Source organism: Dermacentor variabilis, chromosome 1 (genome assembly GCF_050947875.1).
Source record: "Dermacentor variabilis isolate Ectoservices chromosome 1, ASM5094787v1, whole genome shotgun sequence".
NCBI lineage: Eukaryota > Metazoa > Arthropoda > Arachnida > Ixodida > Ixodidae > Dermacentor > Dermacentor variabilis.
In genome coordinates this window covers 217,838,142-217,855,231 of record NC_134568.1, presented here as the reverse complement: position 1 = coordinate 217,855,231, position 17,090 = coordinate 217,838,142, and the positions used below count along the sequence as shown (strand labels likewise).

General features: G+C 44.1%; 1 protein-coding gene across 1 annotated transcript; it reads right to left on the bottom strand.

The window, feature by feature from the left end:
- Positions 1 to 237: 237 nt before the first annotated feature.
- LOC142572951 (alcohol dehydrogenase [acceptor]-like) lies at positions 238 to 16,610 on the bottom strand. The gene is made up of 6 exons (XM_075682427.1): positions 16,147 to 16,610; positions 14,837 to 14,947; positions 10,039 to 10,262; positions 8,115 to 8,298; positions 1,353 to 1,487; positions 238 to 569 (listed from the first exon to the last, which is right to left on the bottom strand). Exons 1-6 carry the CDS (start codon positions 16,163 to 16,165, stop codon positions 313 to 315), a joined length of 930 nt encoding a protein of 309 aa, XP_075538542.1. The 5' UTR covers positions 16,166 to 16,610; the 3' UTR covers positions 238 to 312.
- Positions 16,611 to 17,090: the final 480 nt, after the last annotated feature.

Sequence of the window (17,090 nt, the reverse complement as noted above, 5' to 3'; positions counted from 1 at the left end):
CAGGCCACGGCTCTGGGCGGCGATCCATGGTGCGAACAGTCAGTGGTCGTAATGCAGTACAGGCCATGCTAACGCTGTCGGGTCGGCGCTTTGCACCGTGTTGGTAGCCACTGCACTCGTAGCATTACCACTGTAAATATTTGACAAGGTATATGTCGGATGCATGGAATGACAAGAATGAAAACCCATTTCGTTAAGAACCTTGTACGCGCGGGATCTTTATTCACAAAAAGGGATCATACGCAAAACTTTTGGCGACAGCATATGAGAGCCAATCATTATGGCGGACATATTGTTCACGATGGCAGCCGGTCAATGACCAAGGTTGTTTAGGAATGAAAAGCTTTGCGAAATTGCGCTCAGATTTTTCTTGTATACGACTATGGAAAATCCCGGCCAGCAAGTAAAAACACCACCCAGTCTTCTGCGACTCCCTTTGTCACCATTGTTACTGATAGTTCTTACCTTGCTTACATGCGCCCCGGTCATGATTCTCAATCTTGGGTTGTTTAGAGCAGGCTTAATGTATAGATCATATGTGGTCCACTTTCTGCCCTTGTACACATTGCCTGAAAAACAAAAGGTACAAGTCAATGCAGCTGGTTTGAAACTGCTGTTCACAATGAAAATGAAACCTTGAATGCTTTCTCAAAAGCAATATTATTAGTATTTTACTGCTAATTCTTGTGAATCCTCACTCATTTTCGCTCCTATTACTTTCAGGAAGAGGCTAGGATAACGACATCAAAATGTATTTTCAGCGCCTTTTTCATACCATTTGCAAAGTACATAAATATGAAGGGCACTGGTACCGAATTGCTCTAGGCGCCATTTCCTGCCGACAAGTGGTTTCTGTAATAATGATGTGAAATTGCGCCTCGATAATAAGTGGAATTCCCAGGCAGCTGCAGTGCACCATCAGATGAAACGGTCTGGGCCCGGAGCGAAAGGTTTGCAAGAAATTATGTTTAAAGATTGTTTGTCTATTTGGGCTGTGTTCACTAATAGACATGATATGCTAAACTCAACCTCCTCCATTCCACTGCAGCTGCTCGACATTTGTGCGTGTTTCCATAGTAAGAACACCTAGCAATTGCATTGATGGTTGTCAACGACAGAAGAAAAAAAGCTCCGTGAATTAACCGATATTCCTGTGCCATTGGTGTCAAGTACAATATTCGAGATTCTTTAAAAGTATGTTTAAAACAAAAAAGGATGTTAAAAGCATATTAAGTTTAAAAATGTTTTTGAAAAGTTGATACCGGCGCCTGCTACCAGCTTAAACGCCTCCTTGCACGCATTTCAGAAATATAAGAGGAAAGAAAACTAACAAAGTAATTGCAGCGCCTTACTCTGTTGCATCTGATTTTCTTCCTTCTCGAGGCCGAGCCCTATGTGTTCAGCCGCCTGCCTCAGCGCCGAGCATATCTCCGAGGTGCTGCAGGTGTTGTCCGTCACCGGAATTCTCGCGTCGAGGATCCTGTCCGCTATCCCCAAATACCCGGATGTTGCTCAGCACTGTGTTACGGGTGGATCAAAACACTCTGTCTTGCAACGTCTAAAGACAAGCGAGGAAGAGCAGGACATGACATTACAGCAACGAAAAGAAAGTAAGGCAAGCACGTGAAGTGGGTGCAGTTATCGTAGGTTTGCGCAAAGATTTTCGTTCGTAAGTGCGGTTTGCTGTTGGCCGGCCGCCTTCACTATATATTAGTATGCCCAACATCACGATTGACTCACATCTGCTCTTAAGAACAGTTACAGCGTAAGAATTTTGTGCGTGTGCGTGCGCGCGTGCGTGCGTGCGTGTGTGTGTGCGTGCGCGCGCGCGTGTGTGTGTTAGCGAATATGGGGCCCTAACTCTTTGTTGGGCAAGCTTGTGCCCAGAAAGACAAATAGCGCTCAAATAATAAGGATAGCAGCGAGCACACTCGTCAGTGATCGAATATGACCTCGCGGGTCGACTGCGTCCGCTACTTATACGTGACTCGCCTTTCATTCCGTGCAGAGTAATTGCCGACGCTCCAGTTCGTTCGAGAATGTAGAGTACTATTCGCGACGCGCGTACGATCTGATCAAACAAGCCTCCTTCGCTTGAGAATTCGCAGCGACGTTCGAGAACTTTTAAATATTTTAGGTGCAGCTTACGCCGAGCGTCGGCTTCATAACAACGGCAATCCGGTGAAAACCGGCACTGGCAAAAAGGGAGGTCATGACGCGTGGCAATACAGGGATCATCGACTATTTGTGGAAACGGCCAGCCGATGGTAAATAACACTTAAAAACGAAAAGCTTTGTCGATTTAGTCGCTTGTTCTCTCAGAAGGATAGGGCAACAGAAAACTAGTTATTCTGTGCACACTTGATGCCGACCTCGCTATATTCTGAGAAAGAGAAAAGCTTCAGTTCTCCGAATAAAATTTTCTCATGCTTCTGGTAGATTGTTATGTGGTTAGTTTCGACATTACACTGGTTAGCGTGAGCAAAGCGCGCCTTGTTTGACTGTAGGAGTAGCTATAAAGATCACCTGCATTCTAAGCTTCAGGTAATCCCCGCCCGAAATTATTACAGTTGTTGATAGAATGTTCTATGCTCGTTCTACTTATTTGTGAGTACCAACGCTTATAATAAAAAATCATCTTCCAAAGACTTATGAAACGAAACTGTAGCACAAAGGCAACCAACAAAACAAACTGGTAGCATTGTGCCCAGGCTTAATAACGTGAGACAACTGATTACACGCACAAACGTGTCACGCTGTCCCAAGTTTGTTCGCTTCATAGAAAAAGAGAAATAGGAAAATTTTCTTCCTCAGCAATAAAAGCTTCATTGAACCAAGCAAAGAACGATGGTTGCAAGAGTCGGCGAGTTCATTTATCCATCGCTCATTTCCTGGTCCTTCTGGGCAACATTAAAATGAGCTTCTGTTCCTTCAAATCAATACGTATTTTAGTGTTCGTGGGGGAATAGCAAATGTGTTCTCTTGGGCCCACGCACAGAAGCAGCGAAAGAAAGTACATGTAAATGTCAAAAGCATTCCTTTTTTTTTTACCCAAAGAAATGTAGAAAAAAGCAGAGCCACTGTGCAGAAAGAGCGCTGAATAGTTGGTGACTTGAAATTAGGCTTACTGATTTGCCCTAGATATTTTTTCTTCCCTCCGCGCCTCTATTCAAGTAAAAGAAATGAATGCTTTCTTTCAAATTTTCCATGTTGTCAACATTTACCGGCACTTACAGATTACTTCATCATGTGGTTTTGTTTTCAGAACATACAGTAATTTGCTAGTCTAGACAGTCATAACTGATTACACAATGAATAATTACATTATACATTTGATTACATGATGAATAATCAAATTTATTTTTCCTTCACCTCAGCGCAGCAATCGTACTCGGTTGCAGAATTCTAATGGCGGCATTTGGGCGACCGCTGTTACTGGCACTTACAGGTTGCTTCAAAATGTGGTTTTGCTTTCAGAATGTACAGTACTCTGCAAGTCTGGACAGTCATAACTGATTACACAATGAATAATTACGTTATAAAATTTATTACACGATGAATAATCAAACCCATTTTGTTTTGCAGCTCTGCGCAGCAAACATACTCGTTTGCAGAATCATAATGACGACATTTGTGCGACCGCTGATTTATAAAGATCGCCCAAGGCACTCTTAATTTCATAAACTCGAGAAAAGTGCGCTAATTTGCAAATGCACTTCAGAGGAAACTTTACCTCGTGAGTACCTCAGTAAAAATATGGGAATGGAGAAATAGTTTTGCAAGGCATCACCCAAATTGAGGAAGTTTATTGTACTTCAAAGAAATGAGCGAGCTTCTAGTGAATAGCAAGTTGATTTTTTTTACTTAGGCAGTGAATTTTTTTACAAGAATTGTTGAAATTTTCAAAATTAAACAGAAATTCAAGTGTTAATTTTTTAAGTAATAGATAACAGTAAATTAAGTAGTAGATAACAATATCGCATACTTGTTAAGCTGCACATATAGAGGCGTCCAAGCGGACAGAATCGATGCGTAACGCACCACTCGGTAATACATCGCTGATCTGTAGGAACGACTTTCGCAACACCCTCGTGAACATTGTAACAATTACACGTGAGCTGTGTGCCACGCTTATCCGAATAATCGATATCTTCAATTATTCTATCGAATACATGCTATTCAATATTTGCTTCGGTTCGAATTTGACTATTCGTAATTTGAAAAGTATTCAAAACGAAGGACTATGAATGTTAAACCATGTACACTCGGCAGTTCCGGCTTTGGTAAGAAAGTCGTCTAGCCATCAACATTGCTCGTGGTCAAGACAAGCCCAAGACGAACAATTACAGTTGCTGACTGTGCGCCGGCCGATTTTAGGACCTGCTCGATTATTCGAACATCCTTGCGGCACCGTCACTTTCCCTATCGAACTAATCTACAACGGCGACGGAAGTTTCGAACACCGCGCGGTGTATCGCTCGATTTTTTTTCAACGTGATCCGAGCTCACAGTGTTTGAAAAATGGCAGCTTTGAAAAAATTCGGTGCCATTCAGGTGGCCAACCGTACTCTCGCTTTCGTTGGCGATGTTTTGTTGGCTTCAGGAGAGCCGTACAGCCGCTGCGAATAGAGCTGCTTCGACTCAGCATCGAACCACAACACTGAAGAAAAGGCAATACTCAATTCATGTATTCACAAAACAGTACTTGCGCTTGAATTGTTCGCACGAGCATACGCCAGTCTGCCGAGAGGATGGACATACAATCAGCGAAGGCGGCCGGCCAATGGCAAGCAACACTTACGAACGCTAACCTTTGTGAAAATCTTCTCTGTACTGCTGGCTCTGTAAAATTTCTCATCTTGTGTTTTTGCATAAAGATACGCATTGAAATAACAGTACCCTTAAAAAAAAGAAAGAACGATTAGTTTCAGACATGAAACTGCTTCCAATTCATTGCAAGGAGCCTTATTTGTCCAGGTTTTCCAATTATTCGCTGTTGCTTCAGTGTTTGATGTAAATCCGACTCGAACTAATCGCTTCGGATTTATTCGACACTAAATTACTAATTAATAACAGAAAGATTGATACTTGCACAAACCTACTTTAAAATGTATCGAATTTGTCTGCTTCAGGTGTTTTACAGATGGAGCCAACAGAACTGCATTATCGGTGTTTAGTTCAGAGTTATGATTTGTAAACTTCATGAACTTTTGTTTTAGGCTTGCCGATTTTCGGCAATTTCTTAAAAAAGTGTGAGCTCCTAAATCAAAATTACATTTACTACAGTTGCTAGAGCTTCACTCTCTGAAATGCAACAAATTTCATGCAAACCGGTCGAGCGGTTGTCTCATTTGAGCATTTGTGCGTTTTACGTGTATTTGAATAGGCAAATTGCAGTTGGCCCCGAGTTAAAGCTTCATCCTAACTGGCAATCAATGGCGGAAGTAGAATTTGTTCGAACATGGGGGCCACTTTCGCAGTAAGGCAAGAGCGTTTACCGTTGATGTTCTCTGCTAAAATCCTTTTACCAAATGCTCTTAATTTACTCGCAAAATGGTCCCTAGAGCTGAACAACGCAAACGCAGACGAAGGACAGATCTGGTTTATGAAGTTGGTTGGCCCATTTTCAAAGGCTCAGCGCAAGGGAAGGAAAATCGACAAGAAGATACCGACAAGATGGAGTATTGTCTTCTGTTTGTTTATTCTTCTCTTTTGCCCTTGCACAAAATTACGTCTGTCCATTTTAACTTTTCACTCGAGCCCATTCCGTGCCATAAGTTTTACTACATTATACAACTAACGTCGTTGTTTGTCTTGAAAGGGTGTCTTGATATTTAATCAACATTCATAACAGTCGCAAATTATCAATCACTGACAATGGCGAGAGAGAAGTCTAGTTCAAGCGTACATTTTGGCCTAATATAGCCATTTGCGCCATTCTGTATTTTGTGCTCCGTAATGTGAACAAGGTCCCCGTAGCAGAAAGTGATACTAAAGGGGCCCCAAACGAGGGCCAACAAGGCAATGAGGCTCAGAAGCGATTATAACGGAGGAGAACTTGCACGTTAATCTTGTAAACAATATGACTGTATTACACTGAACGGGAAGGGCACACTAACTCTGTAGTCCATGCATTGATTCAAGTCAGTTTGGGGCCAAATTATAAAATATCTCCGAGAAGGAGGAGCAGGAGGATGTTGGCTCCAGGCAGATTTATAGCCTTGCTGGAACTGCCGGCACCGGGCCAGCGCCGTCTTTAAGAAGAGAAACCTGAAATCTCTAGGTGCGTCGTTCAGTGCGCCCTCATTCAAAGCTCATCGCAAGACTGGAGAACAAGGCGACAGAAGCGGACTCTCAGCGCCAAATTTGACAGTGGAAGGCTGTTTCCACGCCTGGCCTCGAGCTTGTGCATAAGGTTAAAGCAACGGAAAGCTGAGTAAGGTGGGAATGATTTGGGATTTTAAAAACAGGTGCAAAAGACATGGACCCAACAGAGAATGAAAGAACGCCACTAACAGCCGCGTTGTGCTTAAGATTATATAGGGTTGTACGTTTTCGAAGTTTATTTTTGAGCTAACTCACAGGGTGTTTGTCGAAATTAGCATTTTAAAAAACACATTCGTAGTGTTTCGGTGCGTTTAAATTTAGCATGTGGTTACATGCTCCAATATCGGAGTTTTTCGGGCTTTATTGATTTCTTTCCACATTTAGCAACTGTTCTCTAATACAAGGACACATTGTTATCACTAAAAAGCTTTATTGAGCAACTGGTACCAGAATCATGGTCGCTGGTTACAGCTTGTAGTGATATGTACAAGCACATTTTCTAATATTTGCATCCGCAACTGTGCACGCCCCTTCTTGTTCATGGCACGGAACATAAGAGAGCGTCTTTTCGACGTTCGCACTAGATACTGGCAACGCTTGGAGATGCAATGCACAACATGAAATGAGAGGTCAGTCGAGAGCACGCACGCATACTCCAGAACACCATTGGCTCAACAATTTCTTTCGCATCATATGCCTGATACTGCAAGAAGTCTGCCGCAAGTGGGGGCACATAATTCTTATCCGGTGTAACTATGACAAACAATGGAAAATATGCCTCGAGTGTAAGTCTCGAATCACTGTTTACGTTAGGGCTTGTAATTTTCACTCAATGCCAGAATGAAGCGCTGTTACACTGCAGTCCACTGGCAACGTTCCTTTCGACAGCACGATTCCGCTTATCAATCACTGTGTGGTAGTACTTCCTAAAAGAAACAACGGCTTCCGATCGCTTTTCCTCCTCAAGAATGTCGAGCATACAATAAATAAACGTAAAAATCAAATTTATTATAGACTGAAAGCACAGCAACCTCTACTGCGGCTTCAAACCATCGCTTCGTTTGTGAGCGAATCTTAAGCCTAGACAGCTACAAAATTAAGCTTGGTGGTGCCACCCACCGCCCCGTCACAAAGGAGACGCTCCTAGCATTTATCCAGGAGGGGTCTGCGCGTGTTCAAGGCGTGTTCTGGCAAAAACGAAAGCACGTGCAGCGTGGCCGAATGGGAGCTGGAGATACAGGAATATACTCTAAAGCAAGGAAACTCGCTTAGAATATGTTTTGCCTCTCCAACTAAGTTTGTTGGCGTGTGGCGTGCGACTTTTTGCTAAAGGTGCCATGTATTACGGGGTTCGCGGTGAAATGCGTGGGCAAGTCCGAGAAACAAAAGCCATTCTCGTTTACTTTAAGGCTACAGTCCCTCAGAATCGGGAGTTTCAAGGATAATTCCGAATTCGATAAAAACGTTACCGGCCAGGGTTTTCCGAAGTGTTTCAGATTTATCCAAAAACGCAAAACCCTAGTTTTATCGCCAGAAAAGCGTATGGCAACAGCAAGGCGCCGCATGAACACGTCACTGGAAAAACTTAGCTAGAAAGAATCTGCAGCTGCTATCGGTGTCACGGGGCTTTTATTTGGAAGCGGTTTAGTATTTTAAGTTCTCATTTTTCCCCTTCACTTTAGAAAATAAGAAATATACGTATTCTCAGTATGAACAGTATGCAGTAAATCTCGTAGGAGTATGGCAATAAACAGAACGCGGCCGAATGGCATGCGACTTTCCCATACCGTGTCCGTCACCAACTGGGAACTCTAGCTTGCGGTAGAGGGCGGCCACGCGTTCAGCCCGGAATCCGCACGTCTGGCAGCGCCGATTCCACTCTTCCCAATCCTCAGTGGTGGGTCTGGAGTGGATCATGCAGTAGAGGTTGGAGCTGCCACCTAATGCTTTCCCACGGGGCCACCGCAAACTCTGCGTTCAATTGCGATCGTCCGCTGAGGAGCGTTGACGTTCGGCTTTGTTCGCAAGGCATAATTTGGATTGTTTGAGAGCATTTAGAGACGGCGACAGTAAGTGCGACACACGCAAGCGCTAAGAATAGCAAAACCCTCCTTCCGTGCGAGAATTAATCAAACGCAAAGAATGTTCCTTGAGAAAAGAGGCAGCCCGCTTTAACGGGATTTTTCAAGGAACTTGCTAACAGCGGGTGATTACGTCGACAGCTTCGGTGACGCACTGGGCTTCCTCAGCTTCAGGTGCCTGCCGTGATAGCCGTTTGAACCAACGAGAGCGGCTCCACCGTCGAGTGTTTGGGCTCAATCGCCAATTTGCGACAAAGGGAGAGCAGGCGGCTCACGTGACGCGGTTGGTTGTGTGAGTGTCCGTCAGGGCACCTAGACAATCCTAAGTCTGCGGAGACGTTTAGTTTAAACAAAGCATGAAGAGCTTGCCCTTCAAACGAGGCGTCTCGCTTACATGCGAGGCCATTTTGGGCAGTGGCGCACCGACCACGCTCACCGTTGTTATTTTATCTATCTATCTATCTATCTATCTATCTATCTATCTATCTATCTATCTATCTATCTATCTATCTATCTATCTATCTATCTATCTATCTATCTATCTAAATAATAATAATAATAATAATCCAAAGTTGTGTCATTTGGGTCATTGTTCTATAGAGTAATCAAAATAACTTCTAGCTTTGCGGATAAGAGTGGCATTTGTTTAGCTGTAGTGACTAGACTATTCACTTGGCTAAATGACTCAAGCAGTTTTACGGCGTGTGCGGTCGTTTCCGAGGTTAACAACGGTACTGTTTAGGGCGTTGGCATTATTGTGAAGGTGGCACTCACAGTACAAATAAAACAGATGGTTCCTCAAGGATCTAACTTAAGAGGACGCGTTACCATGGGAAATATATCTTAATATATCATAAATGAGATATCGTTTTGTTCAGCGTCCTCTGAACTTACTTCAATGAGGCATGTTGCATGCAATAGAAAATGTTAAAATATACCAAGTGCTGGCAGAAGATCTCCTTTTATTTAAGCCAACAACTGTTTTACAGACTTTGCAGAAAGTTGAAAATTTTCGATACATAACATTATAGCCTTGTAACTCAGCAATAAAAAAAGATATATTGTAAACTGCATTTATTGGGACTCCTAAAGCAAACAAAATTGATATGCTACGCGCCGAAGTACAGAACAAATTGTGAGTAGGCTCTTTGCAGAACTCGCGTAAACAACATTACAATTTGACCCGAGCTGTAAGTTAATAAGTAATATTTGTTCGCTTTGGACTATCTAACAAATAATTTGCAGAATTGTGAGACCTGTTTTGGGGCACATCTACAGAGCTGTAAACTTAGTGCTCTCATATTTTTTATTTGCCCATTATTGGTCAATTCTTGCAACTCTGTGGCTCTATGCCGCAATTGTCTATCCAGCAGTCAATATATTTAGAACTGCAGAAAATTGAATTCAAATCTTTTCAACGGTATCAATGGAAGCCGTCTTACGTTTCTCATATACTTAAAATGGGACATCAGAGTTGGCTCCCGTCTTAAGCTTCCTCTTGAATGGCATCCACGAAACAATGATCGAGCTCAAATGAAGGAAGAAAAACGTGGAGATGTTTGCAGAGATGTGTTAAGTTAAAAAAAGAAGTGGACAGCATTTTCTCCTGTCGTTGGTTGATAAAGGCTACCTGGTTGTAGTAGCACTGTAGAGCGTCTTTCTGCGGCGCCGTCACGAAGTGCCAGTCAATGGAGGTCGCTTGTAGCGCCAGAGAGAGCAGCGGCACAGAGGCGTACCACGGAGCTTCACCGCGGCCAGCTTCTACAAGCAGAACTTGCGCCGGACTACCGTCCACCCCGACGGCGCCGTCCAGAAGCCGCCGAGCCAGCACGGAACCGGCTGTTCCCGCTCCCACTTCGGAAGTTTTCAGACGAGTCAAAAGGAACGAACAAGCCAGATTACTCAACGAAAACAAGCTAACAAAAAACAAACAAGAAAGTCGCAGTTTTGCCCGAAAAGTGAAGCATCGATTGTGATAGCAAATTAAAACAGCTATACGAAGTAAGGATAATAGTTTTATCGGCCGTATGAAGTTGTAAACATTCGTTTACTAACTAAATCAGCAGGCATGGTGTCAGGCGCGCACAAGCAAACACGAACACATATCTCACTCGATGAGCGTGGATACTCGCTGTTAAAACGCTGGAGTGAGGAAGTGCGGCAGCTGCAACGAGCGAATTGACCTTCGTGCTGCCCCTCGCTCCAACGCGAACTAAGCGGCAAGAACACAGCGCACACGAATCTGCGAGCCCTCGGCGCACTATAGACTGTACTCATCGCAGATCGCTTTCAAGCTAGGGCCCGCGCGGCTTACTGTGCTCATGGCAGATCAGTTTCAATATCAAGCGCGCGCGGCCGGGCCATACACAGCCGCCACGGGAGTAAAAGGCCGTCTTTCACTTGCTCCTAATTCTGTGGTTCGGATAAGACGGTCAATTGGAGAAATCACTGATGACACGAGGGGCCGCGAACTGACAAAGCTTTTGTTCGTAAGCGCTCTTTGACATTCCCCGGCCGCATTCGCAAATATGTTCACTACAAGGCGCATCTCCGCACGTGAACCACTCCATAGCATGCAAGCTTTTTAGCGAATGCAGGCCCGGACTGTAGTGCACGTCGCATTTCTGGTTAATATCCTTGCCTTCTCTCTTTCTTTCCTTCTCCTACGATGATTGTCATGTATAATAGTTAGTAACAGGAAGTTTTACAGACATATTGTGCAGCGTATTCAGCCTAACGTGCAGGAACCGTATCGCGCCAGAGCCCGTATTCATTAAACTTGCCCTACGTCAGAACCATCCGCGATTGGACATCGCAGAGGCGGACGTCTTGTTATCCCATTGATCGCTATCCTGAGCGGCGGGCACCCGAACGCCAGCCAATCAGCAGATTTATTACAGAACAGAGGTTTTGTGTGTACGATTCGGCGATGATTATAGCGAGTAAGAAAATGTTTATAAACATGTACGTGAGAAGACAGTGATTTCACGGACGTAATTATTCCATGCAACCTTGAAGCTGTCAATTTTGTATGTAGACGGTCGATAATAAGAAAAACTTCAGCGTTCCAGTTGTAGGTAAAGTATGGTTAAGAAAAGGGGCAAGGACAGCTTTCCAAAATCTGTTCGCTCATAAGCGCTTATTCTGATTGGTCGGCCCTTTGCTAATAATACGTTCGCTGATTTTATTGCGCAATTATATGGACACTCCAAACGCATTTCTGCCGCTGTTTCTGTATAACGTCTAAGGGCGATAAAATGGTCACCGTGCGCCGTATGCTGTATGCGAGAGTGAAAGCAGGTGAAGGTGAGCCGGCAATCGCGGCTCAATCTCGCGCACGGAAGGTAGGAAAGCGGGGAGGAAGCGGCAGTCTTCCGTTGCGCGCAAGGCTCCAGAGGGAGGCGAGGGGGTGGGAAGGGTGTTCTGGTCCGGGCGGCCCGGGCGGCCTCACGCACCGTCCCGGGCTGCTGTATCTTGAAAGCCACCTGCGACGGGTGCAGAGTCTGCCGTGCGCTGTGTTTTTGCGGCTTAGGTCGCGTTGATGCGAGAGGCAGCAAGATCTATTGACTCGCTTCTGCTGCTGCCGCGCCTCCTCACTCCAGGACGTTGACAGCGAGTTTTTACGGTCATCGAGCGAGTTGTGTCCTTGTTTGCTTGTGCGCGTGTGACACTATGCTTGTTAATTTAATTAGTACGCTTATGTTTACAAGTTTATACGGCCTATAATACTACCATCCTTATTTCGTATAGCTGTACACTAATTTGCTATCGCAATCGATGCTTGGCTGCCGGCTGACACTGCGACTTTTTTCTTCTTACGAAGATAATTAGCCTAAGGATCGCTTTGTGAATACGGCCCCACCTGAATAATTTGGGAGTGTTTGCTTTAAAAATTTGAATTATTCCTTTCACGCAAGACATTTTCCGGAGGCCAAACGGGGACGTTAAGTATACAACGCCTGAATCCGCTACGTTTTCGCTCATCTTGATCTAGCGGTTAGCGTGTTGGTTAGCGGTGAAAGCGAGGCTATGGGGTTGCACTTTTGGCCCGTATACACAAAAACGTTCTTACGCATAAATTGAGCATAAAAGCAGGTGCCAGCCAATCCTGATGTTGAACATATTGTTAACGAAGGCGGGTGGCCAATGGCGGAAAGCACTTACGAACCAAAGGCTTTGTGTATTCACTCCCTGGGCCTGCGTATTCACAAAAAAAGTTCTTATGCAAAACTGTTCGTAAGACCCTACCCCAGCCAATTGTGAAGCCGGACATAATATTGGCCGATGGTGGTGAGCCCTCACGCACGAAAAACTTTGTGAATTCGGCCACTGGGCGCGAGGTCGCGGGTTTGATCCCTAGCGTGGCGGCCGCGTTCAGTGGGGGCACAATGCCAAAACACTCGTGTACCGTGCTTTGGATGCATGTTAAGGAATCCCAAATTGTCAAAATTAATCCGAACTGTTCCACTACGGCGTCCCCGTGCACTGTACATTCTTATGGACTTTAAACGCCACAGTTTAGTTAAAGCTAGACATAGTGGGGTTTAACGTCCCTATACTGGCGCAGTGGGTTATGAAGGACACCGTAGCAAGGCAGTTCGGGTGAATTTCGAAAATGTGAGATTCCTTAACATGCACCCAAACCACGGTACACGAGCTATTTTTCAATAAGCCCGCATCGGAACGCGCCCGGCGCATTCGAATGGGAAAGGAGTCGTTTGGTTATGCCGGTCTAGAATATTCTTTTTCACATGCAATCATGCTTGTCGGAAAAACTGCCACATAGATTAGAAAAACAGATTCAAAAGAACATGGTTGGAGATCAATCAGACACACTTACCGCAGAATAGGGTAACATAGACTGAAATTTACTTTTCTTGGTGGGGGGTTATTTTCGAGGAGAATTGAATATGACAATTTCAAGAAATTATAAGCTATTAATTTCGAGTTGAATACTGAATATTTTTGTCTATATTTAGCACTAGAAAAAGCTAGATCAAGTGGAAATGTGGCAAGAATGATCTATTTCCTTCAACACCTACAATGATTTTCGGAAGCGGGTTCAACTTGGCAACTTGTAAATCAGCAGAAAACATGAAAAGCCACCACCACTCCTGGTTGGCTTAAAATGGGCACTGTTGAAGCAGCTGGTCGGGAATGTACTGTGTATGCATTGACGCTTTTGAAGGAAGACAAGATCTAGTAATCCGAGGCAACCTTGTGAAAATATCTGACCCTATCCGAACAAATCCAATATCTAATCCTCGAAGCAAATACCTTGACACACCGACTCAAAATAAATGTAATCGATTTGACATTTTGTATATCGCACACCCCTGGAGAGAGAAAGAGATAGATTCATTATAAGCAAGAAGCAAAGAAGTCGGCTTGAATCAGTCCATTCTATAGCCAGTTACTCAGCGTCGAGATAAAGAGAGAGGGAACAGAAGAAAACACAAAACACAGAGACTGACGTTGATGACAAATCGGAAAAATAAGATGATGAATATGAATAAAAATAAGATGGAACAGACTTCATACAGTCTCATATCAGCTTCATCATTGATGACAAATCGGAAAAATAAGATGATGAATATGAATAAAAATAAGATGGAACAGACTTCATACAGTCTCATATCAGCTTCATCGGACCTCCGAAAACTCAGAATGGTCTTCATGGGCTCCAACTTACTAGAGGTTTTATATACTTTAAAGACTTTCATCTCTTGATAGGCACTTTTGGAACACGTTCTCTGTCAGACGGCGTGTTTCAGTCTAGGTCAACGAGTATTTTTGTAACAGTAGTTTTTCTATAGTGCTGTTCTTCAATGAGCATGTTTGAAAAATACATAGCAATTTTTCTGAAATGTTCTCCAAGCACAATCACAAAATTTACCTCAGATGTGTAGATGTAAACCTCTGATGAAAGCCACACCTGCAACCAATAACTGAGCAGTTTCGACTGCCACCGATCCTCAGAAGAACTTCAGTTTGGCCTAGTTGGTGTTTACTGCATATCATATTAGCCGCAAATAAAGAACAAAGTGTTTGCTACGTTCTGCGCATGTTCTATTTGTCTATATATTGCCACGGGTTGCCGTGAGTAAACCAGTTGAAAGTTACCGCCTGTGTCGTTTTTGTGTTTTCTTCCGCTGTCCCCGTCTTTATTTGCGGTCAATATGATATGCCACCGATCCTATATTGCAATAAACTGAACTCAGCTGCTTTGATCACGGGCACCGCCGTGCAACTTTTTCACCACGTCGCCTAGTTTACGGACTGGCCGCGCAGTGATGTACGTCGCTGTATTTACGTCGCTGAATCGAAGGTCGAAAATTCCGAAATACGCAAGTTGGTATGACTAACCTTAAAACTTGTAGTTGTAACTGAATTTAAATTCGGCGAAATCACTGCATGATCAACCATACCGACGATGTAGTCGTACTCGGGATCTGGAGGCATTCGTATGTCCTGGCAGCGTCGAAGGTGATGCCACAACACCGCCGTCGCGATGCACACGAGGTTCAGCACCACAAGCTCTGCGGAAAACGTTAATGTAGCGGTTAAGAGTTGGCACTGAGCCGTTCGAACATTTCAGCAAACGTAGCGTAAATTTGTTGCGGTGATGCAGTGACGAAAAAAGTGATTTTTCTTGCAGTGCTTCTCTCTAGCGATAACGGAAGAAGATAAATGCGTGATAATATGAAATAGTAATTAAAAATGTACTGATATTTTTGTTAATGGTTCATGTACAGGTGTTGTAATTTTGGATTCGAAGGCAGCCAGCCTATCAGTGTTCAAAGTATCGCAGTTCAGCAGTAATCCTCAGACAAGCTTCAACTTTGCCGTGAAATGCATCACCGAGACGCTTGAGCAGAGGTTGAAATCACAGATTCGCGTGAAGCGCCGGCGTATAGAGTCGCATGTTTTGGGAATGAATATATGGAAGCTTGCACCAGTCCGATGATTACAAGTAAATGCATACACCTTAAACAGTGGTCGGCTTCATTTTTGACGCTATAATGTGGGCCTAAAACTAATAGTGGAGATATTGACTGACTGATGTCAGGTGATCAGTGTGATGATCACAACAAACGGATGAAGGAAAGCTTTAGCTAGTAAACTTGCATATGAAAAGGGAACAGCGTGAAGCGACGAGGTAGAGACGGAAAAACTAACAGGGCAAGCGCGGAACTCACACCTAAATATCTGTTTTTTATTTTGAAATAGCATGATAATATAAACGCACACACTCTTCAAACGTAAAAACAAAATCAGAATAATTCAAGTGTCAGCAAAGAAAACAATTAAGAGGAAGCTTTACATCAGGAGCTCCTATATAAAGGCATCGGAATGGATATTGTGTTTCTAGCCATCCACAGTACAAAATCGGGTGAGGTTTGTTTCATTTTGACGAAAAGTTAGAATATACCCACTCTACGCAGAAGACTATTCCATCATCAATATTCTTGAAAAAAGATCACTTAATATCGCAAAATGAAAAAAAGAAGGAACTGAGGCATTAAGTTAATAGGAATAAACCCTTTCTGATACGCACTCAATATCACTAAGAAATTCGCTAAAGAATGCTTAGAGATTTGGGAACGCTTCAGGCTTAAAATGCGCAGAGATCACAATGAAGACCACAGAGACGAGTGAAAGTAAAGAGGTCCGCACTGCCGTAAACCGCAATGGACAAATAACCGGCAATTTCGAATGGTATGAGTGAATCACCTACCTTTTTTACCGAACCTCATGTTTTTCCAGTGAGTCGAAATCTTTCCCCACAGTTCTCAGATTTGCGGTGCACACTCTGTAGCTCAGGCCGATCAGGCTCCAGCTAACAAATGCAGGCTGAACCTCTCTTCGAAGTCACAGAAAAAAAAAAGTATCCCGTCACTGCAGCCGTCTTGCGCCATACACCGCTTTTCTGGATTCACGGACGCTAAGCACGGGCGCAGTAGCGAAGACCCAGACAGGGACGCCGCCGGTGGCACCCGCTGACTCAAGAGTATGCAGCCAAACGCGATTAAGATACGCAGGGTTTCCTTTGTTCAATGGGGGCATTCTCCTTCGCTGCAACAGAGCAGCGGCTATGGCCAGCGCAAAACCAGTTTCTGTCTTGCCGGTAGCCCTGAGCGATGCATAACTGACGCAATGCGGTCGTCTCCTGGCACGGTGTTTACAACTTGTTTTCATAACCTTCCGTCGAGTGCAACGACGCGATTAATAAAAGGCTCCAGGATGGACCCTTCTCTCTCCAAGGCCGTTCGGGCACCCCTATAGAAGCAAAGGGGTGTCGTCAACTGAGGGCGAGTTAGCGCTTGGCGCTGAACGGGTTCCCATGGAGCGGGCGTCGGGCCACTTGAGATGAATTAAGGCCAGTTAAGATGCGCTGGTACGGGCGTAGTTTATACCGTCCACAAATGTAACCCTTCTTCAAGTCGTCTGACTATGTTTTGAATGGGACAGAAAGCTATTATTCAGTTCTTGCAGCTTGTTACTTTCACGCGTGCACTGTTTAACTTCTTTGCCGGTGACCGTTTTTCCCCGGATTATCACCGTTATTGCCGTATCGCTCGACGCAACATTGCCACTATTATACATATCTGACATTTCTTGAATACTGTTGCTGATATTATAGCGGAAGAGTCTTGTCTAGCCTCATTAGACACGCAACGA